Source organism: Oncorhynchus mykiss, chromosome 12 (assembly GCF_013265735.2).
Source record: "Oncorhynchus mykiss isolate Arlee chromosome 12, USDA_OmykA_1.1, whole genome shotgun sequence".
Classification (NCBI taxonomy): Eukaryota; Metazoa; Chordata; class Actinopteri; order Salmoniformes; family Salmonidae; genus Oncorhynchus; species Oncorhynchus mykiss.
The window spans coordinates 79,306,801-79,334,759 of NC_048576.1; the positions used below are offsets into that span (position 1 = coordinate 79,306,801).

Genomic DNA, 27,959 nt, shown 5'->3' on the forward strand with positions numbered 1-27,959 from the left:
CCCTTTTCCCTCAGAACATCCTAAATTCGTCAGAGCATGGACTCTACAGGTGTCGAAAGCATTCCACAGGGATGCTGGCCCATGTTGATTCCAATGCTTCCGACAGGATGTCCTTTGGGTGGTGGACCTTGATACACACAGGAAACTGTTGAGTGTGAAAAACACAGCTGCGTTGCAGTTCTTGACATGCCTGGTACCTGGCACTTACAACCCATAACCCCTTCAAAGCACTTTTTTGCCCATTCACCCAACCCATGCCTTAATTGTCTCCAGGCTTGAAAATCCTTATTTAACCTGTCTCCTCCCCTTCATCCAGACTGACTGAAGTGGATTTAACAAGTAACATCAATAAGGGATCCTAGCTTTCACCTGGATTCACTTGGTCAGTCTATGTCATGTTTTGTACACTCAGTGTATATTTCAATATTACCTATATTAACACTACAAAGTCATTCCAAAATAGTTCTTTACAACTGAAAATACATACAGTATATGTGACTTACCAACAATACTTCATTAAACATTTAAGTAATATAAACAAATAGTGTGTTACCAATATACTTAATGTAAATAAGTTACTGCAATTGTTTGTTCATTAAATTGTTCATACTCTAAGAACATGTGATTTTTAAAGCCATTGTAACATTGCCATACTTTACGATAACCAATGTTAACAGAACAACAACAGTATAAAGACTTGTGTCTTACATTCAAGTGTAGTACAATTGTTTTGGTCTTATGGGTAATGCCTATCCCGCTACAGTATGTCAGAATATTAAACCTATTGTCTTTGTCTGTAATGGATCATTCTGACTTGACATGATAAATCAAACATAAATACGGTATTATACATTGACAGTTGCTCTGCTTGACACCTGCACTTTAAAAAGGGGAACAGGCTATTCAGCCCTATACAAGGTTGACAATAATAGAACCGCCCCATTCTGCTACAGGGAGTAGAGTTTGAGCTGCTCCTCCATGTCTCCCTCAGTCACCTCCCCTAGTGCCTCCTGGTTCTGCATCAGCAGGAGAAAGATGGCTGCCAACTGATCGTTTTGCACCCTAGAACAGATACACACAGACATGATGGCATCGCTTCCAATGCCTGGGTCTATATGACACACTTACAAACTCACACTCATCAACACACACAATGGATACATATAACAGAAACTCAGTGTACACAAACAACACGTGACATCCCAAAAAACACACATGATTGTTACCTGTGTGTGTGTGTGTGTGTGTGTGTGTGTGTGTGTGTGTGTGTGTGTGTGTGTGTGTAAGACATACACATACAGTGGCTTGCGAAAGTATTCACCCCCTTGGCATTTTTCCTATTTTGATGCCTTACTACCTGGAATTAAAATGGATTCTTGGGGGGTTTGGATTATTTGATTTACACAACATGTCTACCATTTTGAGGATGCAAAATATTTTTTGATTGTGAAACAAACAAGAAATAAGAACAAATAAAACAGAAAACTTAAGGGTGCATAACTATTCACCCCCCCAAGTTAATACTTTGTAGAGCCACCTTTTGCAGCAATTAGAGCTGCAAGTCTCTTGGGGTATGTCTCTATAAGCTTGGCACATCTAGCCACTGGGATTTTTGCTCATTCTTCAAATGAGCAAAACTGCTCCAGCTCCTTCAAGTTGGATGGGTTCTGCTGGTATACAGCAATCTTTAAGTCATACCACAGATTCTCAATTGGATTGAGGTCTGGGCTTTGACTAGGCCATTCCAAGACATTTACATGTTTCCCCTTTAACCACTCAAGTGTTGCTTTAGCAGTATGCTTAGGGTCATTGTCCTGCTGGAAGGTGAACCTCCGTCCCAGTCTCAAATCTCTGTAACACTGAAACAGGTTTCCCTCAAGAATTTCCCTGTATTTAGTGCCATCCATCATTCCTTCAATTCTGACCAGTGTCTCAGTCCCTGCCAATGAAAAACATCTCCACAGCATGATGCTGCCACCACCATGCTTCACTGTGGGGATGGTGTTCTCTGGGTGATGGGAGGTGTTGGGTTTGCGCCAGACAGCATTTTCCTTCCATATGTTTGGGGAGGCTCCCACATGCCTTTTGGCGAACACCGAAGGTGTTTGCTTATTTTTTTCTTTCTGCAATGGCTTTTTTTCTGGCCACTCTTCCGTAAAGCCCAGCTCTGTGGAGTGTACGGCTTCAAGTGGTCCTATGGACAGATACTCGAATCTCCGCTGTGGAGCTTTGCAGCTCCTTCAGGGTTATCTTTGGTCTCTTTTTTGCCTCTCTGATTAATGGCCTCCTTGCCTGGTCCGTGAGTTTTGGTGGGCGGCCCTCTCTTGGCAGGTTTGTTGTATGCCATATTCTTTCAATTTTTTATTAACGGATTTAATGGTGCTCCGTGGGATGTTCAAAGTTTCTGATATTTTTTTAGAACCCAACCCTGATCTGTACTTCTCCACAACTTTGTCCCTGACCTGTTTGGAGAGCTCCTTGGTCTTCATGGTGCTGCTTGCTTTGTGGTGTTGCAGACTCTGGGGCCTTTCAGAACAGGTGTATATATACTGAGATCATGTGACAGATCATGTGACACTTAGATTGTACACTGGTGGACTTTATTTAACTAATTATGTGACTTCTGAAGGTAATTGGTTGCACCAGATCTTATTTAGGGGCTTCATAGCAAAGGGGGTGAATACATATGCACACACCACTTTTCATTTTTTTTTAAATAATTTTTTTAAACAAGTTATTTTTTTTAAATTTCACTTCACCAATTTGTACTATTTTGTGTATGTCCATTACATGAAATACAAATACAAATCCATTTCAATTACAGGTTGTAATGCAACAAAATAGGAAAAACGCCAAGGGGGATGAATACTTTTGCAAGGCACTGTGTGTCTTCTAATGTTATAATAAACACAGCTATAAAACATCTCCTGGGGTAGACAGGTGCTTCACAGTTTATTATTGTCATCATTCACAGGCTGCCCAATAAAAACACCTCAAAAGACCTTCTTCCAGAGGGCTTCAATCTCAAGTCCCACTGAAGTTAACACCTACCTGACAAAGGCACATCAACTAAGGCACGTCTTAAACATACAAAGCCCTACTAGTTACCAGAAATCATATGCTGAGTGGTGCAATGAGAACGGCTATTATTGCGTATGTACATAGAGAGATTTAAAGTTATGATATCATCATCATCAATCCATGTAGGACCTTCTGGCTTACATAGAAAGATGCAATACATGACATACTGATTAGCATTGTGTTATATGTAAATGTACTGCAAAATGTGCTACAAAGTAGGTGAGCAAAACTCAATGATGAGATGAACTTACTGCTTTTAATTAGATGTGCTGATATGGAAAAATGGGTGGATTACTGGGTGGAAATGAGTATGAGGCTTAAACAAGCATTGGTTTTAGACAAACTGGCTTTTAATAGTCAAGAGTTTACAAAAGCCCAAAAACATAATGTTTAAACAAAACATTTCAATCTCTCTACAAAAATCACTACGGTTTGTCATACACATATTCCACTTTAGCCATTCTATCTACCAAGCTCCCGTCCCATATGAAAATAAGCCCATTCATTGTCAGTGTGCATTGGTTACATACTTATAAAGTGACAAAAGCCCCAGTGATCGTCAGAGTCAGGACAGAAGTGAGATATATGGTTCTCAGCATTCAGAATGCCATCATTAGGCTATTTGGATGTTACTGATTGGCATTTGTTACATGACTTAAAAGTGTCAGGGACTGGCTCACAATGGACAGTGGCCACACAGACAAAGACTTGGGTAGAGGGGGCCTTTGCATGCAAATCACTTGTCATGTCTTTAAATCACAGTTTCATATTTTAAAACAATGAAAAACAACACAACCCTTCCCTACCCCTTCACCCATAATAGCTATTTAAACACATCCTTACTGTATTGGTATTGCAATGGTCATCCATTTCTTCTAAACCAGTGGTTCCCGACCTTACTTTTTTCAGGAACTTTTTTTGCACACCCCACATGTCATACTCTGTAATAAGCATGGATGTATTATCTTCAAACGTTCCGTTGCGACTATCAGAGTCTCAGAATCCAGAATGAATCATTCCTGCTCTAGTCAAAAGGATAGACGCCACCAGTAAGAGAGCAGATAGAAAGCGAAGGGGGCGGGGACTAAAGATTCACATAGGCACTTGTGTGTTTGGTGTAATGCAGCATGCAATTCACAGGCAGAGTTGAGCAATAGCCTTTAATTCACATCCTTCAAAAGTAAGAAAGAAGGAAAGAAAAGGGGAGAGGACAAAAAGCAACAAATATTTTCCATATCAACAGCAAAGTTGCCGGACAATCAACAGAAGAGATCGCTCTTCTCAGCAGATGTTTCAAAGGTTCTTCTTCAGTGATCACTTTTCACAAAACAAAGTAAAGAATAGAAAGGTGTGGGTGTAGAGTCATTCCTTTTCTTCATCGCCTACTCAGCTGCACTGGAAAAAAGAGAGTACTAATATGTCAGTACAAAACAAACAGTTTTATCTATTGACAAATATAGCTATTTCATTGATATTATTAGCCAGTTATTGTTATTAGCTTAAGAGTCAGAAATGTTAAGTAGTATTGGAATTTGACTGATATCAAACTCGTGACTTGGAAAAGAGTGAGATCACTCACCATTGTCAGGGTTGTTATTTCAGCATGCATCAGGGTTTAGTAGTTTCAAGAGACCTAAAGCAGACAGTGCTCTGACCAAAGGTTGATCAAAACACACCCGGAAAATAGCATACCACCATAGAATACCCACCACCACCACAGATCCCCCTCCCCCACTGGTGTACGGTGAAGTTGCCCCTAGATGCTGATTTTGGGTCAGTTTTACATGTTCCTTACTAATTAGGGTTGTGAGAGGGGAAGCTGATCCTAGATCTGCACCTGGGAGAAACTTCACCCCGGAGCACCACAGAGTTCCCAGGCAGGTTAGATGGCAATGTGTGAGATGCATGCCATTTCAAAGGTTAGTATGTCCTAATTAGTGCAATGTAACAAAGAGACCAGATTATCATATGCTTTCTAATAGCTGCAGCAGACATGTGAATGTGACAGCTGAACAATTAACTATTGAAACAAGCATTCCTCCCCTGGCAGCCTGGTCTCATAGACTAGACGTAACATAGTAAATGTATATCTGGGACACTCCACTTATTTGTTACGTTTTGTACGGCTTTTGTAGACTGTACAATTTTAGCCGTTTTATGCCACAACTTTGCCGTCCCAGACAAAATTTCCACGTGGCGGACAAATTCTTAGGTCGTAAACGATGGTCGGACGTCTTGGCACGGTGTCCACATTTTTTGTCCTTTATCGCGTAGTGTGGCTGGTGTTATGAGCTGATCCCGGTGACTGACCAATTAGAAGACGGCCGCAACTGAGTATGCACACAACAATACAATTATTGTGAATAGTCAGATTAACATAATAGTTTGAATTAAACATTTAGCCTACATGCTGTGCAAGAAGAACGATTTCCCTGTAAAAAATCTTGTTTGTTGCTACCTGGTGGGATTTCAATAAATGCACAAAATCGCCAATCAAATTAAACGGACATATAAAGTTAGTATGTGAAAACTATTTCTAAGATGCCTACTTGAATTTATTCAGAACTCACTTCACTCACGCATAAGCATTGAGTGAGGCTTGCGCTGCTGGTACTGGCACATGCTCAGATCAAATACACCTCTGCAGGCAAATTGCAGAATGTGACGACAGAACTGAAGAAAATCGTACAATCTGGCCAGGTTGATATCAAGATTTTTATTTGGTAATGTCGCACAGTGTAACGTGATAATCGTTGAAGACTAAATCTGACATACAGTCTGCAAATGCTGAAGCCATTTCCTGCAGACAAATATAGTGGGCTTGTGGGTGGAATGTTATTAATATGTTTCAGAATTTCATCATTAATAAACTGAAAATCTGGTATTTCTATGTCGAACGGTTTTGATATATTTCAGTCTTCTGTGATATAGCCGTCTGGGCTGACGACATCCCCAGCCGCGTCCTCAGAGCATGCGCAGACCAGCTGGCTGGTGTGTTTACGCACATATTCAATCAATCCTTATCCCAGTCTGCTGTTCCCACATGCTTCAAGAGGGCCACTATTGTTCCTGTTCCCAAGAAAGCTAAGGTAACTGAGCTAAACGGCTACCGCCCCGTAGCACTCACTTCCGTCATCGTGAAGTGCTTTGAGAGACTAGTCAAGGACCATATCACCTCCACCCTACCTGACACACTAGACCCACTCCAATTTGCTTACCGCCCCAATAGGTCCACAGACGACACAATCGCAACCACACTGCACACTGCCCTAACCCATCTGGACAAGAGGAATACCTATGTGAGAATGCTGTTCATTGACTACAGCTCAGCATTTAACACCATAGTACCCTCCGAACTCGTCATCAAGCTCAAGACCCTGGGTCTCGACCCCGTCCTGTGCAACTGGGTACTGGACTTCCTGACGGGCCGCCCCCAGATGGTGAGGGTACGAAACAACATCTCCACCCCGCTGATCCTCAACACTGGGGCCCCACAAGGGTGCGTTATGAGCCCTCTCCTGTACTCCCTGTTCACCCACGACTGCGTGGCCATGCATGCCTCCAACTCTATCATCAAGTTTGCAGACAGTGGTAGGCTTGATTACCAACAACGACGAGATGGCCTACAGGGAGGATGGCCTACAGGGAGGAGGTGAGGGCCCTCGGAGTGTGGTGTCAGGAAAATAACCTCACACTCAACATCAACAAAACAAAGGAGATGATTGTGGACTTCAGGAAACAGCAGAGGGAGCACCCCCCTATCCACATCGATGGGACAGTAGTGGAGAGGGTAGTAAGTTTTAAGTTCCTCGGCGTACACATCACGGACAAACTGAATTGGTTCTCCCACACAGACAGCGTGGTGAAGAAGGCGCAGCAGCGACTCTTCAACCTCAGGAAATTCGGCTTGTCACCAAAAGCACTCACAAACTTTTACAGATGCACAATCGAGAGCATCCTGTCTGGCTGTATCACTGCCTGGTATGGCAACTGCTCCGCCCACAACCATAAGGCTCTCCAGAGGGTAGTGAGGTCTGCACAACGCATCACCGGGGGCAAACTATCTGCGCCCTCCAGGACACCTACACCACCCGAAGTCACAGGAATGCCATAAAAGATCATCAAGGACAACAACCACCCGAGCCACTGCCTGTTCACCCCGCTATCGTCCAGAAGGCAAGGTCACTACAGGTGCATCAAAGCAGGGACCGAGAGACTGAAAAACAGCTTTTATCGCAAGGCCATCAGACTGTTAAACAGCCACCACTAACATTGACTGGCTGCTGCCAACATACTGACTCAATCTCTAGCCACTCTAATAATGGAAAAATTGATGTAAAAAATGTATCACTAGCCACTTTAAACAATGCCACTTAATATAATGTTTACATACCCTACATTACTCATCTCATATGTATATACTGTACTCGATACCATCTACTGCATCTTGCCTATGCCGTTCTGTACCATCACTCATTCATATATCTTTATGTACATATTCTTCATCCCATTACACTTGTGTGTATAAGGTAGTTGTTGTGAAATTGTTAGGTTAGATTACTCGTTGGTTATTACTGCATTGTCGGAACTAGAAGCACAAGCATTTCGCTACACTCGCATTAACATCTGCTAACCATGTGTATGTGACAAATAAAATTTGATTGGATTTGATTTATTTAAAGTGCAATATTGGGATGCAAACTCAAAACGTTATACATTTCAACTCTATATCTGACATGGTACAGGCATCTTATTTTTTAAGCCCATAACAATGTGTGTGAGGTGTATATTTGGGGCGGCAGGTATCATAGTGGTTAGAGCATTGTGCCAGTAACCGAAAGGTTGCTGGATCGAATCCCCGAGCTGACAAGGTAAAAATCTGTCGTTCTACCCCTGAACAAGGCAGTTAACCCACTGTTCCCCGGTAGGCCATCGTTGTAAATAAGAATTTGTTCTTAACTGACTTGCCTTGTTAAATAAAGGTTAAATCATTTAAAAAATACTTTGGTGTCAAAGTAGTTTTGTTTAAGACTACCAATAAACAGTCTGTGTGACCCTGATTTAGCCCACTGCAGTAAAAGGTTAGTAAAGGAAAAAACTAAAGTAGGGTGGAAGTATAACGCACATTTTTTGTTACTTTGCAACTACTTAGCATGTTAGCTAACCCTTCTCCCAACACTAACCTTAACCCTTTAACCTAATTCCTAAACCTTACCTTAACCTTTTTTCTAGCTAACATTAGCCACCTAGCTAACGTTAGCCACAAAAAAATTGCAATTCGTAACATATCATAGGTTTAGCAATTTCGAAACATACTGTATCATACGAATTAAAATGTCTTAACATATCATACAAAATGGATTGTGGACATCTACAAATTAAATCCGGGACACTCTATCATACTATTAGAGTGTTCCGGATTTACATTGCCTATGTAACGTCTACCCCTGAGTCTAGGTTGCCCCTAGATGTAGCAATGTTGTAATTGGAGATATGACAGGCATACAGTAATACACATTCTAGATAGACCTACGGACACTGGTAGGCTGAACAAAAACAGTTTATGAGCAAGAAGAAAGATACCTATATTCCAGTGGGTCAGCCTTATTGCAATAATAATGTTGATCTTTATATGTCAAGTAGAGACAATACACGTGGCTTGCAAATAGTGGCCTGACTTGCCTTTTCAGGCTACACTGATCAAATGCTGTCACCATCTGGAATAAAAATGCAATTATAGTGAAAGCATTTCAGCTCACACAGACACAGTAAAAAAAATCCCCAATTTAAGTGTCTCACTACCTCGATATTGCCTGCAGAGGGCCCAATGGTATAGCAGCAACAGTCTAAGGTTCAGGGCTCAGCTATAATTCAACTTCAAAACTGCTCTCTGCAAGGCCCCCTGAGTGTGTACAAATCAGAGTGGTCCTGATAAAAGTCCCACCCAACCATTAAATCATGAAACTCTTTAATACTATCATGGCAGCCATTTTGGGTGTGCTGTAAGTGAGTAACTGATTTTCTCTCAGGCATTTGTTTAGCAGGTGCCACACACCACCAACCAATTCCAAATGGATTCCCCTCTGGCACCAGCATTAATAGAAGGTGGGGGGGGGGGGGGGGGGGGGAGTCTCCCCTGCAGCACTGATGATGACCAACATTGGTGCCCCAATGCAGTATTTCCTATGATCGTAGGGCCCTTTGTTTTCAATGGCCGTGAGACACCAGCATATGATAACTATTAACTGTATCCTTATAGAACCTGAAGCTCCAGGATATTAGACTGTCTGAAGACACAGGGGGACGTAGATGGTGGGATGGGGGAGGGAAGTGATGTACGGTGCATTCAGAAATGATTCAGACCCGTTGACTTTTTTCCACATTTTGTTACGTTACAGCCTTATTCTAAAATGGATTAAATTGTAAATGAGGTATTTCTGTTTTTATTTTTTATAAATGAGCTAAAATGTCTAAAAACCTGTTTTTTTCGATTTGTCATTATGGGGTACTGTGTGTAGACTGATGAGGAAAATAAAATATTTAATACATTTTAGAATGGCTGTAACGTAACAAAATGTGGAAAAGGGTAAGTGGTCTGAATACTTTCCGAATGCACTGTAGTTCTGGTGGTCGTTGGCGGTGATCAAACAGAAAGTGTCAAATAGAAAGGATAAAGCAAGCTCTGCCAGAATGTGCCCTATCAGACCCAGATATGTGCTCTACCACATCAGTGGAAGCCTATCATTGGCTAACAGGTCCCTTCAAAGACAAAAAAACAATAACCTACAGCCCAATCGCCTGGTGTCAAGGTACACTGTTGGTGATGTCATACTAGTGTAATCAGTAAATGGGTGAATGCATCGATACACACTGCTTTCACCAGAGTTATATATGCAGTGCCTTCGGAAAATATTGAGACCCCTTGACTTTTTCCAAATTGTGTTACGTTACAGCCTTATTCTAAAATGTTTTAAATTGTTTTTTTCCCCTCATCACTCTAGACACAATACCCCATAATGACAATGCAAAAACTGTTTTTTAGAAATGTTTGCTAATTTAAATATGACATTTACATAATTATTCAGAACCTTTACTCAGTACTTTGTTGAAGCACCTTTGGCAGCGATTACAGCATAGAGTGTTCTTAGGTATGACGCTACAAGCTTGGCACACCTGTATTTGGGGGAGTTTCTCCCATTCTTCTCTGCAGATCCTCTCAAGCGCCGTCAGGTTAGATGGGCAGCATCGCTACACAGCTATTTTCAGGTCTCTCCAGAGATGTTCGATCATGTTCAAGTCCGGGCTCTGACTGGGCCACTCAAGGACATTCAGAGATTTGTCCCGAAGCCACTCCTTTGTTGTCTTGGCTGTGTGCTTAGGGTCGTTGTCCTGTTGGATGGTGAACCTTCGCCCCAGTCTGAGGTCCTGAGCGCTCTGGAGCAGATTTTCATCAAGGATTTCTCTGTACTTTGCTCTGTTCATCTTTGCCTCGATCCTGACTAGTCTCCTAGTCCCTGCCGCTGAAAAACATCCCGAAAGCATGAAGCTGCCACCACCATGTTTCACTGTGGAGATGGAGCCAGGTTTCCTCCGGAAGTGACGCTTGGCATTCAGGCTAAAGAGTTTAATCTTGGTTTCATCAGACCAGAGAGTCTTTAGGCAAACTCCAAGTGGGCTGGCATGTGCCTTTTACTGAGGAGTAGCTTCCGTCTGGCCACTTGGTGAAGTGCTGCAGAGATGGTTGTCCTTCTGGAAGTTTCTCCCATTTCCACAGAGGAACTCTAGAGCTCTTTCAGAGTGACCATCAAGTTCTTGGTCACCTCCCTGACCAAGGCCCTTCTCCCCCGATTGCTAAGTTTGGCTGGCCTGCCAGCTCTAGGAAGAGTCTTGGTGGTTCCAAACTTCTTCCATTTAAGAATGATGGAGGCCTCTGTGTTCTTGGGGACCTTCAATGCTGTAGACATTTTTTGGTACCCTTTCCCAGATCTGTGTCTTGACACAATCCTGTCTCAGTGCTCTACGGACAATTCCTTCGACCTCATGGCTTGGTTTTTGCTCTGACATGCACTGTCAACTTTGGGACCTTATATAGACAGGTGTGTGCCTTTGCAAATCATGTCCAATCAATTGAATTTACCAGAGGTGGACTCCCATCAAGTTGTAGAAACATCAAGGATGATCAATGGAAACAGGATGCACCAGAGCTCAATTTCGAGTCTCATAGCAAAGGGTCTGAATGCTTATGTAAATAAGGTATTTCAGTTTTTTATATATATTGGCAACAAAATAAAAAAAAACAGTTTTCGCTTTGTCATTATGGGATATTGTGTGTAGATTTAATTTTTTAAATTTATTTTAGAATAAGGCTGTAACGTAATAAAATGTGGAAAAAGTAAAGGGGTCTGAATACTTTCCAAAGGCACTGTACATATGTACTGTATATGGCTCTGCCCTTCACCAGTGATGTGTCACACCCTGGGTAGTGGGTGAGAGGAGAAAGGAGGGAGGTGAGGTGGTATTTTTGAGACTTGGGAGAGGATAAGAGGCTCTGGGGGGGGGGTTAAAGTTTAATGATACCTTACCCATAATCCTTCCTAACTCACAGTGTGCTTGTCGATGTTGCTTATAGAGAGGTAAAGTCAGGTGTGAGCTCTATCCTGAAAAGATAAAGGCAGGGTGAAAGCTGTTATGTACAGCTGCACAGAACTCTACACAATTCCACATCTTAGAAACAGACAACTTAACCACAGCTTTGTCCCCAACTTTGGCACTTATGGCAATGCAAATAGGTTTCACATGCTTACATATTTTCCACATAAAACCTAGTGCCAAAAGGAAAGCATTGCACTGAGCTTTATGAAGTCAAGTTTAGGCCAAAGTTGTGGTTGAGTTTAATTCAGGCCCAACGGTTGGTGTGGTGAGCAAGTACATGCTGTGCTCTTGTGTGTAAACACATAAGTGAACAGCAGAGGGTACAAGGCACAGGGATTTAGTAACATATAGCTGGGTTTGGGGCTGGAATGGAACTATAGTTAATCGTATAAAGATGTATTAATATATCGTTGGTCATTTAAAACCATGAGCCACTGCTCAGGCTTCAAACAAGAGTGGAAGCATACTCCCCAAAAAAGACAAAGAAAAACATTCCTGAAACTCAGGGCCCACATGCCTTTCCTCCCTTCCTCCTTCTTCTTCCGCAGCTCACAACTCCATGGGAACATAACAAACCAACAGAGCTGGCAGATCCAAGCTCTCCAGAGCCAAGCTTGGCAGATATTTTAAGACCTTGATTAAATTCCTGTGTTAGAAGGCACAAGCCACCAATCACATGGCGTTTAAGACATCCACTCCCCTCGCTATAGAAACTGGGGAACCCCCCCCCCCCCCAAAACGGTAAGTGCTGCTATTAATCCATGTTATTGCCTTGTTGTCACACCCCTAAACAGAGTCCACATCCGCCCCCTGCACGCTCGCTCACTAAGTCATTCCAACCCCCAGCAAGCATTGGGCCCCAGGCTCACTGCACTGCTCCTCTAACAGAGAACAGGACTGGCTAAACCAAAAGATAGGAGGCATCTTGAGGGGTTACATCACATAAGGCCTCCCTCCCTCTGCTTATGCAAGTTCAAGCCCTAGGATGTGAGAGAGAGAGAAAGAGAGAAAGGCTGTTCGCTCCCTATGCCAGCCTCCCACCACAAGCTCACCACAGTCTGTAGGATAATGTTTAGCATTACAAACTAACAGTAACCTTTAGGCTTCAAAACAAGCAGTCTTTGTTGTTGTTTTTGTCTCCTTCCTTATTTGCCCCTCAATTTTAAAGTTTACTAATCTTATTTTGCAATCTGGTGACCTATAAAGATACAGAACATCCCACTGCACACACTGGTTGAATCAACGTCGTTTCCACGTCATTTCAATGAAATTACATTGAACCAATGTGGAATAGACGTTGAATTGACGTCTGTGCCCAGTGGGATGTCTCAAGTCTACATTTCTTTTGAGGGAGTTAGTAGCTACAGGTACAAGGTCTGGAAGTCCCTCACTGCTTTGGTGGGTTATTGGTTTAACTGTCCACTCTGTGACCAACCCCCTCTGATCTGCAGGGTAAATGTTGTCATAGATGTTATCATAGCACCTAAATGCCAGGTCAACACACAAGAACAGGATAGGGGAGGGAGGAAGAAGGTGGTTGCATTGGCGTGCAGTAGGAGGATAGGTTAACTAGAGTCATGCTACAGTGCCAAGAGAAGGGGGGCAGTAGGGAGAGAGAGGGGGGCACTCACCTCTGCTCCTCCTCCATCTCCTCCTTGGTCATCAGCTTCTCCAACTTGCTAATCTTCATTCCTGGGGTAAAGTGCACCTCCTCAGCTGATGCCACGTCAGAGGAAACATGAGGGACCATGGTCAACACACACTTACACATCATTCATACATACAGTACACACACATGCATGTTCACACAAACGCACGCATACACACACACACACACAGATAAATGTTTGGACGATTTCTAAGTCCTCTGGGACCACCGTGGCTGTTAGTTACAGTCCTGTTGCTACAGTATATCAGGATTACAGGAAGGACACACAGTAGTAGAGTACAGTCAAAACAGAGCCAAGAGTGACCGTGTGGCTGTAATTAAATTCAGAGTCAGGTGGCTGATTCACTTTTATGTGTGCCAACGTCACTGATTCAATTTACAGTACACAGAGTGACATTACAACCCTGTGCTATCGGTGGAACCAGACCCCAACAGTCCCGTGTCTTAGTGAGCCAGTTTGTCTCTCATTTAGAGGAATACACTTTACTGATACAGACAGCGGTACAAACCAGGCCATATCCTAAAGACAGGTCTGAACATTGATCAGTTTTCCCAGGAGTCCATTCTACCGAGAAGATACAAGCTCAATAATTAGATGTAATGTGGTGTTTCATGTAACACCTGAAAGGCTACATAGAGATCTTAAACATGATCATAGGATGACAAGAGTTAAGACCTTACATATTTGTAGCTCCATGGAACTGCATTATGGTGAACTAGTGTTCATTTTCTGTCCTTAGGTAACTGTCAACTTCAAATTAAGCAATAAATACACTGAGTGTACAAAACATTAAGAATGGCTGCTCTTTCCATGACATAGACTGACCAGGTGAATCCAGGTGAAAGCTATGATTCCTTATTAAGGTCCCTGATTAAATTCACTTCAATCAGTGTAGATGAAGGGGAGGAGATGGGTTAAAGAAGGATTTTTGAGCCTTGAGACAATTGAGACATGGATTTTTTATGTGTGCCATTCAGAGGTCGAATGGGCAAGACAAAATATTTAAGTGCCTTTGAACAGGGTATGGTAGTTGGTGCCAGGCGCACCGGTTTGTGTCAAGAACTGCAACACTGCTGGGTTTTTCACACTCAACAGTTTCCTGTGTGTATCAAGAATGGTCCTCCACCCAAAGGACATCCAGCCAACTTGACACAACTGTGGGAAGCATTGGAGTCAACATGGGCCAGCATTCCTGTGGAACGCTTTCAGCACCTTGTAGAGTCAATGCCCTGACAAATTGAGGCTGTTCTGAAAGCAAAGGGCTGGGGTGCAACTCAATATTAGGAAGGTGTTCCTAATGTTTAGTATAATCAATGTACATTCCTTGCTAACCAGTTTGTTCTAAAAACCAAACTCCCCTACAGAGATCATCCATCCATGTCACTTAATGAAACTCATGTTTCACTGTCAATCAACAGTGAACTGCTGGTGAGGTGGAGACATGAGATCAAATTTGGCCTCAAAGTCCACATTACTCCCCTTTACCATCTCAACATGCAAAACGGCAGCTTTACTATACATTTTGTCCTGGAATGGAGTTATCTCCCCTGCACACACATACAGTGATGATTGCCCGCTAGCAGCAGCAGTGGTCTGTATGCTATTCAGTGAGGATATACTGTAAGGCAGGGTTCCCCAACTGGTGGCCCTCTGGCCGAATTTGGCCCACAGGTGATTTTATTTGGCCAAGTTTTTTTTAGCAAAAATAAATAAATAAATGGATATTTAATTTTTTATTGTTGGACTTACAAAACAACAGCAAATCAGTTCCAAGTTATTTTAATTTTGAAAATCTGTTCCAAAGTATTGCCACGCATAATAGAGAGATACACAGTTATGTGATCATATACTATGTTATTATGTTTTAGTCAAATATGATATAATATTCGTTTGGGATATTTGCGGTCAATATACAGTCTACAAATAATTTGTAACAAAAGGAGGCGTCCAACCGAAACCTAGTCAGATATATACGTGACAGTATAAAAGCCCATGTAGGCACAAAGCTCTTGTGTTTGTGTGGCTCTGTGTGGTTGTATTGTACAGTATTCCAGGGAGGCCTGACCTCTCACCTGGAAACACTTACTGTAATCATGGCACAATGAGACCTGCCTCAATGGAGACCTGGGGCCTCAAGGGATCAGAAAAGACCTGACTGAAAGACAAAATGGTGGCTGGTTTGAATGCACGACTCAGTTCCAGTGAAAGGAGGGCAAGTCTCAAGACTGTAAGGGGATGTGTCAGTGGAGGATATACCCCCACGGCGTTTATACAAGCCAGTGTATCTGCTAGCCACCCCAGATCCAGTTTAAATGAGGATTTGCTGGGTATGCAGTGATGTGCATCCGGTTAATGCTGGCTAATGCATTCGGGCCCTTTGAGGTTGGTTTCATGCAGTTAGTCATTGCTAATGTCAATCCATTCAGGGAGTCAAACTTGATCTGCTTTCGGACGACTGACCGTACCCACAGCTAACACCAAAAAACTATTAAAACATACTACCGTTGCTCTCAAGGTCCTCTGGCTCTGTCACGAAGATGGGCTCAGGGGTGGGTTCTCTTGCTGGCTTGGGGTTGGGCTCCCTTGCTGGCTCAGGGGTGGGCTCTCTGACGGGGACCTCCTTCACCACAGATTCGGCGATGAGGTCAAGGATGGGCTCCTCAACAACGACTGGGATGGGCTCTGGCTCAGGGATGGGCTCAGGCACGGGTTCTGGCTCAACCACGGGCTCTGGCACAGCCTGCAGAGACAAAGTGTATAACAGATATAATCTACTGTACACCTGAAATGCTGTTTAAAACAATGGAATTGTGATTAATATTGAGCAAAAAATCTGACCACGAACATGACTTTGTTTTCCAATGGCCTTCAATGGTCAGTGTAGCGGCTAATGGAGGTTAATAGGGAATTGTGTTGTATTCCCAACCTAGCAGTCCTAGGTTCTAAATATAGCTGAGCTTTAGGCTAGACTTGTTTCTATAGTACCTGAGACAATTACATTAGTGGAACCAACTGCTCACGTTAATAACAATAAGAACTGATGAGTGTTGTTTGTCATGCATAGCCTCCTGGGGAATATAAGACAGAGATGACTGGGTGATTGTATATGAGAACTCATCAGCTCAACCAGTACTGACTTTGGGAAACGGCCAAGAATAGAACCACTGAACAGAACTCATGCAAAAATACAGAGGGAGTGTCTGTCAAATTGTCACTAAAGACAGCAATAGGACACCCCCATAGTATCCAAATTGCCCCAGTCTATAAGGAGTAGGTCTATGGTGGGGAAATATAGCCATATACTTCAACAGTATCGCATCCCACATTCTATAAAAATTGGTGCTGGAGGGACATAACCCAGAATATCATCCTTCACATGCTGAAATGTAAAACCTGCATATTTTGTGCAAACCTCTACAAATTGCTGACTCAACTGCTGAGCCCTGTGGACGTCATAACCTCTTGACCCATTGTAATGGTTATTCTATGAGTGGCAGCTGTCATTTGCAGCTCTCTCTCAGGTTCTTGTTTAGTGGCTGTGTCCTCTCTGTATGCCGCCTGCCAATGACACAGGCACAAATAAACCCCCCTTAAATCCATCTCCACCCCTCCCTCTCCAGAACTTTCCCTAGCCCTGACAGAACTGGATTCGCAGGAACTCACACATACACATGCACACACAACTCACCAAAAATATATTTTCATGCTTTTGGTGTCTAATACATGGGAGAACTAATCTCACAGTGAGGACACAGAGAGACAGTGAGGTCACATATGGGGACACAGTGGGCTCAGGGCTTGACGCGCTGTCAGAGGCCTCCTGTCATCTCTGATCAGAGTAACAATGGCTAAAGCCTAGAACTAAGAGTATAAGTAGGGTGCTCATTTACAGTAAAGTCCAGCTATAAAGTAGTTTTAAATTCTCCAAATGTAGAAGACCAAAGTGACAAAGTGAAGAAAAGAAGCTGAAGGTGATTTAATCAAAATATTAAATGATTTGTTGACATTTCTGCCTGTGGCTGTTCATATTTGTGTCTATATAAATTGGCCACATGACTTTAAAAAGTGTATATTAAATTTAGCAGAGGAAGCTCATGGCCACCTGTGTCACAACCCTACCCCTCCTCTTGGAGCAGACTTTATGATGATGGACATGTCGACTAACCCACCACAGTAGCAAATGGTAGTAGACAGAGAAGGCCAGGGGCATGGATTCTACCAGGCCCAACTGTGTCTCATGGCTGCTCAGGGGTTAGGCTCTCTTTAGACTACTCACACCCAACCAATGGAATGGAATCCATTTAGCAGACCTACCCACCAACAGCCTCTTCCCCTCTGCCACTGAATTCCTCAGCTATTAAACACCAAAATACTCCATGCATAGGACCCAACTCACACATTCACAAAAGCAATCTTATTCAGGGTCATAATAGGGCTGAATGTAGGTCTATAGAATCCCTTTGGAGCAATGGTATTCAAACCTTTTCAGCGGGGACCACATTTTTTGGGCCAGAATTTCTCTCGACCCCACCCTAGCACAAATCTAATGACACAATCTTAAAATCATTAAATGTAGATTTTATATTAACAAATAAACTTCCAATCATTGCATTTTGATCTCTGCATTTTGATCTCAAAACCCCCACTGCAGTTCCCCTGACCTTGAATACCACTGCTTTAGAATGAGATGATGCATTGCTCACATTTTGTAAGTCTAAGATTCAACATCATCACCAATTCTCAATTTTTACATCTCCTAATTTGGTCAGAGAGCTCTCTCTCTAGTAGAAGTGTATGAGGTCATGATTCCATTCTGCATCAGTCATTAATTTCTTAGGCTCCTCAAGTGTCGGTACCACCCAGACACCAAACGTAGTCCAAGAGCTGTAGGATGGCTTGCAGAGGATTTAGGGCCCTGTTAACAACTGCCTGTCCAATTACCCCTCACTCAGCTCATACAGTGACATTGACCTCTGTAAATGTGGCATCCACTGACATGCACTCAGTCATTTTGGGTCAGTACACTCTTAGAAAAAAGGGTTCCAAAAGGGTTCTTCGGCTGTCCCCATAGGAGAACCCTTTTTGGTTCCAGGTAGAACCTTTTTTTCTTAGCGTGTATGGGCCATGAGCACATCAAATCAAATTGTATTTGTCACATGCTTCGCAAACAACAGGTGTAGACTAACAGTGAAATGCTTACTTAGAAATAGTGACACAAGGAATAAATACACAGTTGATAACAATAATGAGTAACAATAACATGGCTATATACAGAGAGTACCAGTACCGAGTCCATGTGCAGTGGTATGAGGTAATAACATGGCTATATACAGGGAGTACCAGTACCGAGTCCATGTGCAGTGGTATGAGGTAATAACATGGCTATATACAGGGAGTACCAGTACCGAGTCCATGTGCAGTGGTATGAGGTAATAACATGGCTATATACAGGGATTACCAGTACCAAGTCCATGTGCAGAGGTATGAGGTAATAACATGGCTATATACAGGGAGTACCAGTACCGAGTCCATGTGCAGTGGTATGAGGTAATAACATGGCTATATACAGGGAGTACCAGTACCAGGTCATTGTGCAGTGGTATGAGGTAATAACATGGCTATATACAGGGAGTACCAGTACCGAGTCCATGTGCAGAGGTATGAGGTAATAACATGGCTATATACAGGGAGTACCAGTACCAAGTCCATGTGCAGAGGTATGAGGTAATAACATGGCTATATACAGGGAGTACCAGTACCGAGTCATTGTGCAGTGGTATGAGGTAATAACATGGCTATATACAGGGAGTACCAGTACCGAGTCCATGTGCAGAGGTATGAGGTAATAACATGGCTATATACAGGGAGTACCAGTACTGAGTTCATGTGCAGAGGTATGAGGTAATTGAGGCAGCTATGTTCATATAGATAGAGGTAAAGTGACTAGGCAACAGGGTAGATAGACAGACGCAGCAGTGTATGTGGTAAGTGGGAAAGTGTGTGTGTGTGTGTGTGTGTGTGTGTGTGGCCTCAGTATGCATGTGTGCACATGTTATGTTTGGGTGGGCCTATGAAGTGTGTATGTGTGTGTGGGGTGTCAGTGTAAGTATGTGTGTGTGTGTGTGTGTGGGGGGGTAGAGTCCAGTGTGTGCATAGAGCCTGTGCATTTGGCTATTCAGCAGTCTTGTTTAACAGTCTTATGGCTTAGAGGTATAAGCTCTTCACGGTCCCTTTTCTTCCAGACTTGGTGAACTGGTACTGCTTGCTGTGTGGTAGCAGACAGAACAGTCCATGGCTTGGGTGACTGGAGTCTTTGACAATTTTACGGGCCTTCCTCTGACACCACCTGGTATAGAGGTCCTGGATGGCGGGGAGCTTGGCCCCAGTGATGTACTGGTCCATACTCACCACCTTGCAGTTTTCGTACCAAGCGGTGATGCAGCCAGTCAAGATGCTCTCAAGGGTGCAGTTGTAGAACTTTTTGAGGATCTGAGGATCCATGCCAAATCTTTTCAGCCTCCTGAAGCACATGCTCTGAGTACTCGTTCTGGTATTCCGTCTGGCCCATCGGCCTTGTAAATGTTATCCTGTTTAATGGTCTTTCATCGTCTACGGAGAGCGAGATCACACAGTTGTCCGGTACAACTGATGCTCTCATGCATGTTTCAGTGTTGCTTTCCTCGAAGCGAGAATAGAAGGCATTTAAGCTTGTCTGGTAGGCTTGCGTTGTTGGGCAGCTCACAGCTGAGTTTCCCTTTGTAATCCGTAATAATTGGCAAGGCCTGCCACATCCATTGAGCGTCAGAGTCGGCGTAGTAGTATTCGATCTTAGTCCTGTATTGATGCTTTGCCTGTTTGATGGCTCATCGGAGGTCGTAGCGGGATTTCCTATGTGTCCAGATTAGTGTTCCGCTCCTTGAAAGCGACAGCTCTACCCTTAGCTCAGTGCGGATGTTGCCTGTGATCCATGGCATCCGCTTCATTGGACCACTTTCGTATTGAACACGTCAATAGTGCTTGCTATTTTAGTTTTTGTTTCAAAGCAGGAAGCAGGAGGATAGAGTCATGATCTGATTTGCCAAAGGGAAGGTGAGGGAGGTCCTTGTATGCGTTTCTGATCAAGAGTTTTGCCGCCTCTAGTTGCACAGGTGACGTGCAAATTTTTAAAAATTAAATGCATTTCAGTTTCCCTACATTAAAATCACCGGCCACGAGAAACGCTGACCTCTGGATGTGCATTTTCTTGTTTGTTTATGGCCCTATACAGCTCGTTGAGTGTGGTCTTACTGCTAGCATCGGTTTGTGGTGGTAAATAGACAGCTGCATAGACAGTGGTCCGTGCATAGAAGGAGGCAGAAGATACTGCAAGTGGATACTGAATAATGTGGCTACCTTTATAGCAACAATAAACAGAAGGGTGATAAACGGCATTGGTCTCACTGGAGAAGCTCTTAAGAGTTGTTGGGGTAGGGCCCTTGGCCCGCCAAGTGAAATTCTACCCGCCCCCAGGGAACTTATAGTGCTACCGTGCCCCTTGAGTGGGTGGTGGGCAAGGTTGGTGTTGATACCACACCTCTGATGTAGCGGGATGAACTTTGTGTATTTACTGTCCACATCAAGACTGCATCAGCTGAGAATTCAGCTGAAGCCCCTTGGGTGTATTGTACCCTCTCCTTTACATTGTCCATGCCAGTTCTCTTCTCTTCCTCCATTGAGATGACCAGGGGGTACCAGGCTGTCTGTGTCATGTTGTTGCTGTCCATCAGACAATCCCCTGAAAAGAGGCTCAGGGCAATGGGCCAAGGCATCTGGGGTGGAATAGTGTCCTGTTGTCTCAGCAACCTCCCACCCCTGCTCTGTGTCTCTGCATACACACAGACACATTGTTCCCCCAAAGCCACTGCCTTATCGGTGGCTGATATTACCAATGAATGAAACAACGACAGACATACCTCGACAGTGTGTGGAGCTATACAGCGAGGAACATCCGGTGGGGTAGCATGAAGCCAATTAGTGTTCAGAACACTCAAGTGCAGAGCTAGCCATAGGGTGTTGCTAATAGAGGTGTTGTTAACAGGCACAAACACACACAGCTTTGTGTCCTGGCAGTCAATGGTCACAGTGTGCTGTGGCGGCCTGCAGGAATGAGATCCTACTCCATTGTGCCATCGATGACATCACCACTGGACTGGAGACCGTGGGTGAGGTTTCATTTCAGCATGTCATTGGCTCTGAATTGAGTCCAAATGTTGATTCTCACGAATAATGATTGACTTGGAATATGTTTTATTATTACTAAAATTATACAATAGTTTAGCCCTTGTTCTGTTATCCAAAACAGCTGACTTTTATTAAGTAAGAACATCCTCAATGATTGAGGCCACATGACGGCAATCAAAAGAGTGAATCACATGATAAAGTTTATCTGTTGTTTTGGCAGAACAATACACAGAGCCAGAGCAGCAACACTTCTATAGGAAACAGCTCAACCCACCATGACTTCCTCCATACATACCAACACTGTATAGAAAGCATGTACTGTACTGTTTAGACATACAGTATACAGCACTGCAGTTGATGGTAGCTTTTATGAGGAACTACCTGCCAAGAGGCCTGTGCAGGCCTGGCCAATAAATTTACAAAGAGCTGCTGTTTCTTAGCTTTTCACTGGGGGATTGGCTAACCTTTTAAGAATGGAAATGACTCCCTCATGCTTCCTCTCTCCCCCTCTCACTCCGGCACTGGGCAGACCTCCTCCATTCCTCTGTGTTGACTTGTCTAGTGCACAGCGCAGTGCCCAACATGGCCAGAAAAGACATCAGGGTTTCAGCTCTATGGTGAGTCAAGCTGGGGAGAGAGGGAGTCGGTGCCCACTACAGTGTCAACTGCAAACTTCTTGTAATGGGCCACTGCTTGTGTTACAGAGGGGAATTAGCAGTTGTAATGTGATTTGAAGCCAGGGCATTGTCTTCTCATGGGGATGGGTGCCTGTCTGGATCTGGTTGTGAAGTCCAGCTGGGAAAGGGAAGGACAACAGGGCCCAGAGCAGACTGTAGCTCCAGCGTGCATGCAGAGGTAGGTAGGCAGAGAAACAAGGGGAAATACCAAGAGAGGTAGGTCAGCAGGGAGCTTGACCAATGAGTAAGCAGCTCTGCAGATTCCATCACAGGATACTGTTAGGAGTCTGACGATCACACAAGAGAGCAGAGAGCTGAGGAATGTTCGGAAAAACAATCCCTAGTCTCCTCTTGTAGTCTGTGTACTATACACATAACTAAGATTTACTTATGAACTACCCTCATGGGACAACTGACAAACATTGGATTTACCCAATGAGCACTCAAAGGGTACCATACATTGGCCCTTATATACTAAGAATGTTTTGCCTGCAGCAAAACACGTTAACAGCCTTCGACAGGCAGCAAACTACTTCCGGATAACAGTGTCCTCCATGTTGCATCTGACAAAAGAACAGCTGGCTCCAGCTGTTGCCTGTGTATGTCTGCCTTCTCAGCGTGAGCAGTGAGTTAGCTAGCAGGCCTAGACACATTCCCATTTATAGTGTGTTTCAGCACGATGGAAGAGGTTAGAATGGAAGGTGCAGAGAGAGAAGAACATCTGAAACTCATTTTGGGTTTGTAAACAACTTCTTGAGTGTTTTACATGTTCATATAAATAAAGCAAAAAAGTCACACTTGTGAAAAGACACAATCAACATTTGTGTTGTTCCTCCCTGATACAGTAATTCATGGAAGATGTAACGCTAAAAGAGGCGAGCAAATATAACACTTGATTAACATGATTACATTCAAGCCTGAGGCAGAGAATGCTAGCTTAACTCTTTCTGACTGTACAACAAGAAAGGATGGGCATGGGGGCAGGGTGTAGAGTGTCGCAGCCATTGGAACATGTAAAACAAGAATGTTGTTTTATTGCTCATCAATCTCAGCCAGAAGGAGACTACAGTATTTCTGCTACCTTAAGGCCAACCCTGACACATATACACATCTATAGAGTCCATATATCACCAGATAGTTAAGTGGGGAGCATTGAGGAGAGAAGGGGGAAGTCTTAATCTCAGAACACAATGCAGACATTGACTTGAAAGGGCCTGGATACTGGGAGTTAATAAGTCATGGCCCCCTGATTGGTCACTAAAGGCTGACATGTCTGTGTACATGTATGTGTGTTATACTGTGTGCTCCTCCACGACAAGTGTGCGCACACACACACACACACAATGTTCCAACACTGCTACAGCTTGAGTATGGAATAATGGGCTTTAGTGGAGATTGTTTCCTTTCCGGTTTTGACGGGGCCACGATAACATGTGGCATATTCACAGACTACTATAGGTGTAGGGTACCGTTCAAAAGGTTTGCAGACGCGACCCATAACAAGCAAAAAAAGACTGCTGAATATTCAGTACTCTGTCTTGGCAATGTGTAATTGAACATTTGATGGAGAAAGTACTGTTCAATACTGTTGATGGAGTATGGTGAGGATATGGAAGAATGACTGTGGGTTGGCTTCTGATCTTAATGTTTCTCTTTACATTTGTCAGTGGCTGCTCTATAGTGGCTGCTCTATAGTGGCTGCTCTATAGGGTCTATACTAGTCTATAGGGTTTGAGAAGGGGGTGTGTCCAGGACAGTAACACACATTTATGAGCACCTTACACTGACCCCCACACCCAAAACAACACAGGTGAGTGATAGTGAGAGAAGATTAAGGAACAGAAATGTGAAGTTCAAACAGAAGGAACTATGGATGTGACACAGAGCATGCCTCTGCTGCTAAGCACACATAGACATACAGGAGAAACATGAGCAGACAGAGGGAATGAAGGAGAGGAGAGAGGGTTGGGGTAATGATAAGGGAACACTTTTAGCAAAGCAAGCAGCACAGGAAGGAGCCCCAAATTCCACAGCTCCAAGATGTAGCCTCGGTCGCAGAGCAAAGGTTTAGTGATTGTAGAACTCTATACATCCAGTTAAAATGTAAATATGCAGTTTGTATTACATTTATGCAGAGTAGAGTAGTGCAGGTTAGCTACCAACCTGGTAGATGAGAGGCCAGATGAATGATGTGAAACCGGTAAAACATGCACACACGTTATTGTAGATAATATTAGACTTCAAACTTGTGCAGAGCGGAGCAGTGCATGGTGGTTTTCTGATGTGCTAAATGAGAGCCCAGCCCCAGATCATTGATGTGAACACTGATGGTGATAAAACAGACAACATGTTATTCTAATCTCGCCCCTCAGAAAGCCAGCCACACGAGGTGCCATGCCATTCGTACTGTATGTAGACTCGCCAGTGAGCTCCCCCAGCCCCAGGGCTGCCGCAGCACAACTTGGCTGGGTCCCATATAGCAGGCAACGGAGAGAAGTTATGTCTCTCATAACAGAGGAGGCTGTATGGGCTGGGTTTCTGTATAAGCACTTTGTGACATCTGCTGATATAAAAAGGGCTTTATAAATAAATTGGATTGATTGATTGTTTCACCTTGAGGGAGGGAGAGAGAGAGCACTCTTAAATGTGCACTTTAAATGCAACTGTAAAAAATAAAGATAATAGTAAAGCTCAGACAGTAATGCTGCGTTCACGTGCTAGCCCTAACTAGGAAACTCAGAAATGTCCAACTTGCTTGTAGTTATCCACGTGCCGGTTCAACCAGTTAGGAAGTCCAAAATGTCTGAGTTCCGACTAGCGTGTAGAGCATGTGAGCGTGGCAAAATGCACGGCAGGTGGTAATGTACACACAAACCACCCCAACTTAGATGGCATGGTGCCACTAACATAGTGATAAAGTCAGTCTAACAAAGAGGAGGATGAACATAAATACTACAGAAGAAGCTGTAAAATAGAAACTAATGGTAAATAATGTATTGTGTCATTTTGGAGTCATATTTATTGTAAATAAGAATATAATATGTTTCTAAACACTTCTACATTAATGTGGATGCTCCCATGATTGCGGATAATCATGAACTAATCATGAATAATAATGAGTGAGAAAGTTACAGAGGTATAAATATCATAACCCCCTTCAAAAAAAATGTTATTGGTAATGGTGAGAGGCTAGCATGTCTTGGGCCATTATTGTTGTGCCTCTGAGAAAGTAACAATCATCATTATTCATTCAGTATTAATTCACCATTAATTTCTATTGGGCACAAAATAATCTGAAACACAAACAAAACAAACTGAAAATGCATCCAACAAGTTTGTAGAATCACGAGCTTGATGTAGTTATTGTTTTGCTAGAAATATGGAACCAAATACTAAACTTTTGATGACTTCAATGTCAGACAGTAATGCTGCGTTCACGTGCTAGCCCTAACTAGGAAACTCAGAAATGTCCAACTTGCTTGTAGTTATCCACGTGCCGGTTCAACCAGTTAGGAAGTCCAAAATGTCTGAGTTCCGACTAGCGTGTAGAGCATGTGAGCGTGGCAAAATGCACGGCAGGTGGTAATGTACACACAAACCACCCCAACTTAGATGGCATGGTGCCACTAACATAGTGATAAAGTCAGTCTAACAAAGAGGAGGATGAACATAAATACTACAGAAGAAGCTGTAAAATAGAAACTAATGGTAAATAATGTATTGTGTCATTTTGGAGTCATATTTATTGTAAATAAGAATATAATATGTTTCTAAACACTTCTACATTAATGTGGATGCTCCCATGATTGCGGATAATCATGAACTAATCATGAATAATAATGAGTGAGAAAGTTACAGAGGTATAAATATCATAACCCCCTTCAAAAAAAATGTTATTGGTAATGGTGAGGGGCTAGCATGTCTTGGGCCATTATTGTTGTGCCTCTGAGAAAGTAACAATCATCATTATTCATTCAGTATTAATTCACCATTAATTTCTATTGGGCACAAAATAATCTGAAACACAAACAAAACAAACTGAAAATGCATCCAACAAGTTTGTAGAATCACGAGCTTGATGTAGTTATTGTTTTGCTAGAAATATGGAACCAAATACTAAACTTTTGATGACTTCAATGTCCAGATACTTTTGGTTCCCTACAATGGGGAGACTATGTACAAAACTTGCAGTAATTTTTAAATGGTTTACCCCATATGGATTAAAATACCCTCAAATGAAAGATGACAGTCTGCACTTTAACCTCATTGACATTGTATCACTGTAAATCCAAAATGCTGGAGTACAGAGCCTAAACAACAAAACATGTGTCACTGTCCAAATACTCTTGACCTCACGGTCATTAAATATAGAAAATACTGTATGTTTGGGACCAAACATAGAGGGTGTCTCCAATGTATTCTCTGTGACGTGTGTGTCAGGTTAGAGCTCATATAGGCCTGTGATGGAAAAGGTCAATTGCACTATAGTATACATGGGGGGCAGGTATGGGGGTCAAAATGCTGAGTGCCCTTGGGAGACAGGGTACATTCAGTTCTGCTTATTGTGCGCTTTAGAGCATTGGCTCTGGAACGCACATAACACAGTCATTAGCTAAATGGGCATTATAAATCAAGTACTGTATTAACGGCCTTGGAGACACAGATGGTTTTTCCTTGTCATTTTCCCTTCTGTGACAATACAAGCTGGGCTCATTTTAAATCCAGCATGAAATGTAAGGATGTATTAACTGAATAAACACATTTCATGTTAGATTATCAAAAGAGACAACAGCTTTTGTTGGAATTCGTATTTGATGTGAAATAGCCTGCAAGAGAAATACATTGATGTTGCAAAGGACATGCTTAAGCAGTGCATAAATGGCACAACTTTACACAAAATTGGATTTAAAACGATATTGATTTTGAATACTTTAAATTTAAAAGTAGAGTAATTGCAGTGTTTTCTGGCCAGGTACTATGCAACAAAGGCTGTGGTCAGTTCATGAAGTTCTGGAGAGTTGCCAAATAGTCACTTCATCACCTTCAAACCAATTAGTCAAATAATGACCTATGCCCAGATGTTCTATTCATAACAGGTCAATGAAGCTAAACAGAATATCTTACCTGAACCTCGGGGATCATTTCAGGCTCTTTAACTGTCTCTTCTTCTACAACATTGATCTCTTCAACTACTGGGGAAACTGTTACTGGCTCGGGTATAACTTCAGCTTCTACCACTTGTGGGGGTACCTCCACCATTTTTGGTACTTCCAGTATTGCTACTGCTGGTGCCAATGCTCTGGAAGGTGGAATGTCGTCTCCGTTGCCTACTTTAACCCTCTTCTTCTTCTCCTCTGGTTGTTTTTTGGGGATGAATTTGGCTGCCAAGACAACAGCAAGAATGGTAAAGAAGAGCGCAGGGAGAATGATAGACGCGTCAAGTTCCATGATGGTAGAATTATTTAAGGTTCACTTGACAATTGCTATGTTTTCTGCAGATGTAATAAATAGTATTTTTATGTGTACATGCAAAATTATCCTTCTTGTTGCAGATGTCAGCTGGTGTGTAGGTCAGTGTAGTCCCGCGCGCACTGTAGCTCATCTCACCGCGCTTCCACTAAACACAATCGTATAAACCTGTTGGTGCAAACGCAGGCTA

General features: G+C 43.0%; 1 protein-coding gene across 7 annotated transcripts; it reads right to left on the reverse strand.

Moving 5' to 3' along the window:
• Nucleotides 1-92: 92 nt before the first annotated feature.
• Nucleotides 93-27,959, reverse strand: LOC110538537 (E3 ubiquitin-protein ligase RNF12-B). Of its 7 annotated transcripts, none has more exons than XM_036938626.1 (5): nt 27,425-27,957; nt 15,906-16,143; nt 13,365-13,449; nt 11,685-11,738; nt 3,409-4,476 (listed from the first exon to the last, which is right to left on the reverse strand). In XM_036938626.1, exons 1-4 carry the CDS (start codon nt 27,746-27,748, stop codon nt 11,705-11,707), a joined length of 681 nt encoding a protein of 226 aa, XP_036794521.1. In that variant the 5' UTR covers nt 27,749-27,957; the 3' UTR covers nt 3,409-4,476; nt 11,685-11,704. The 7 variants fall into 7 exon arrangements, with proteins under 7 accessions (XP_021481097.1, XP_036794521.1, XP_036794519.1 ...); XM_036938624.1 differs by having other exon boundaries at nt 3,409-4,471; nt 11,664-11,738; XM_036938623.1 differs by having other exon boundaries at nt 11,664-11,738.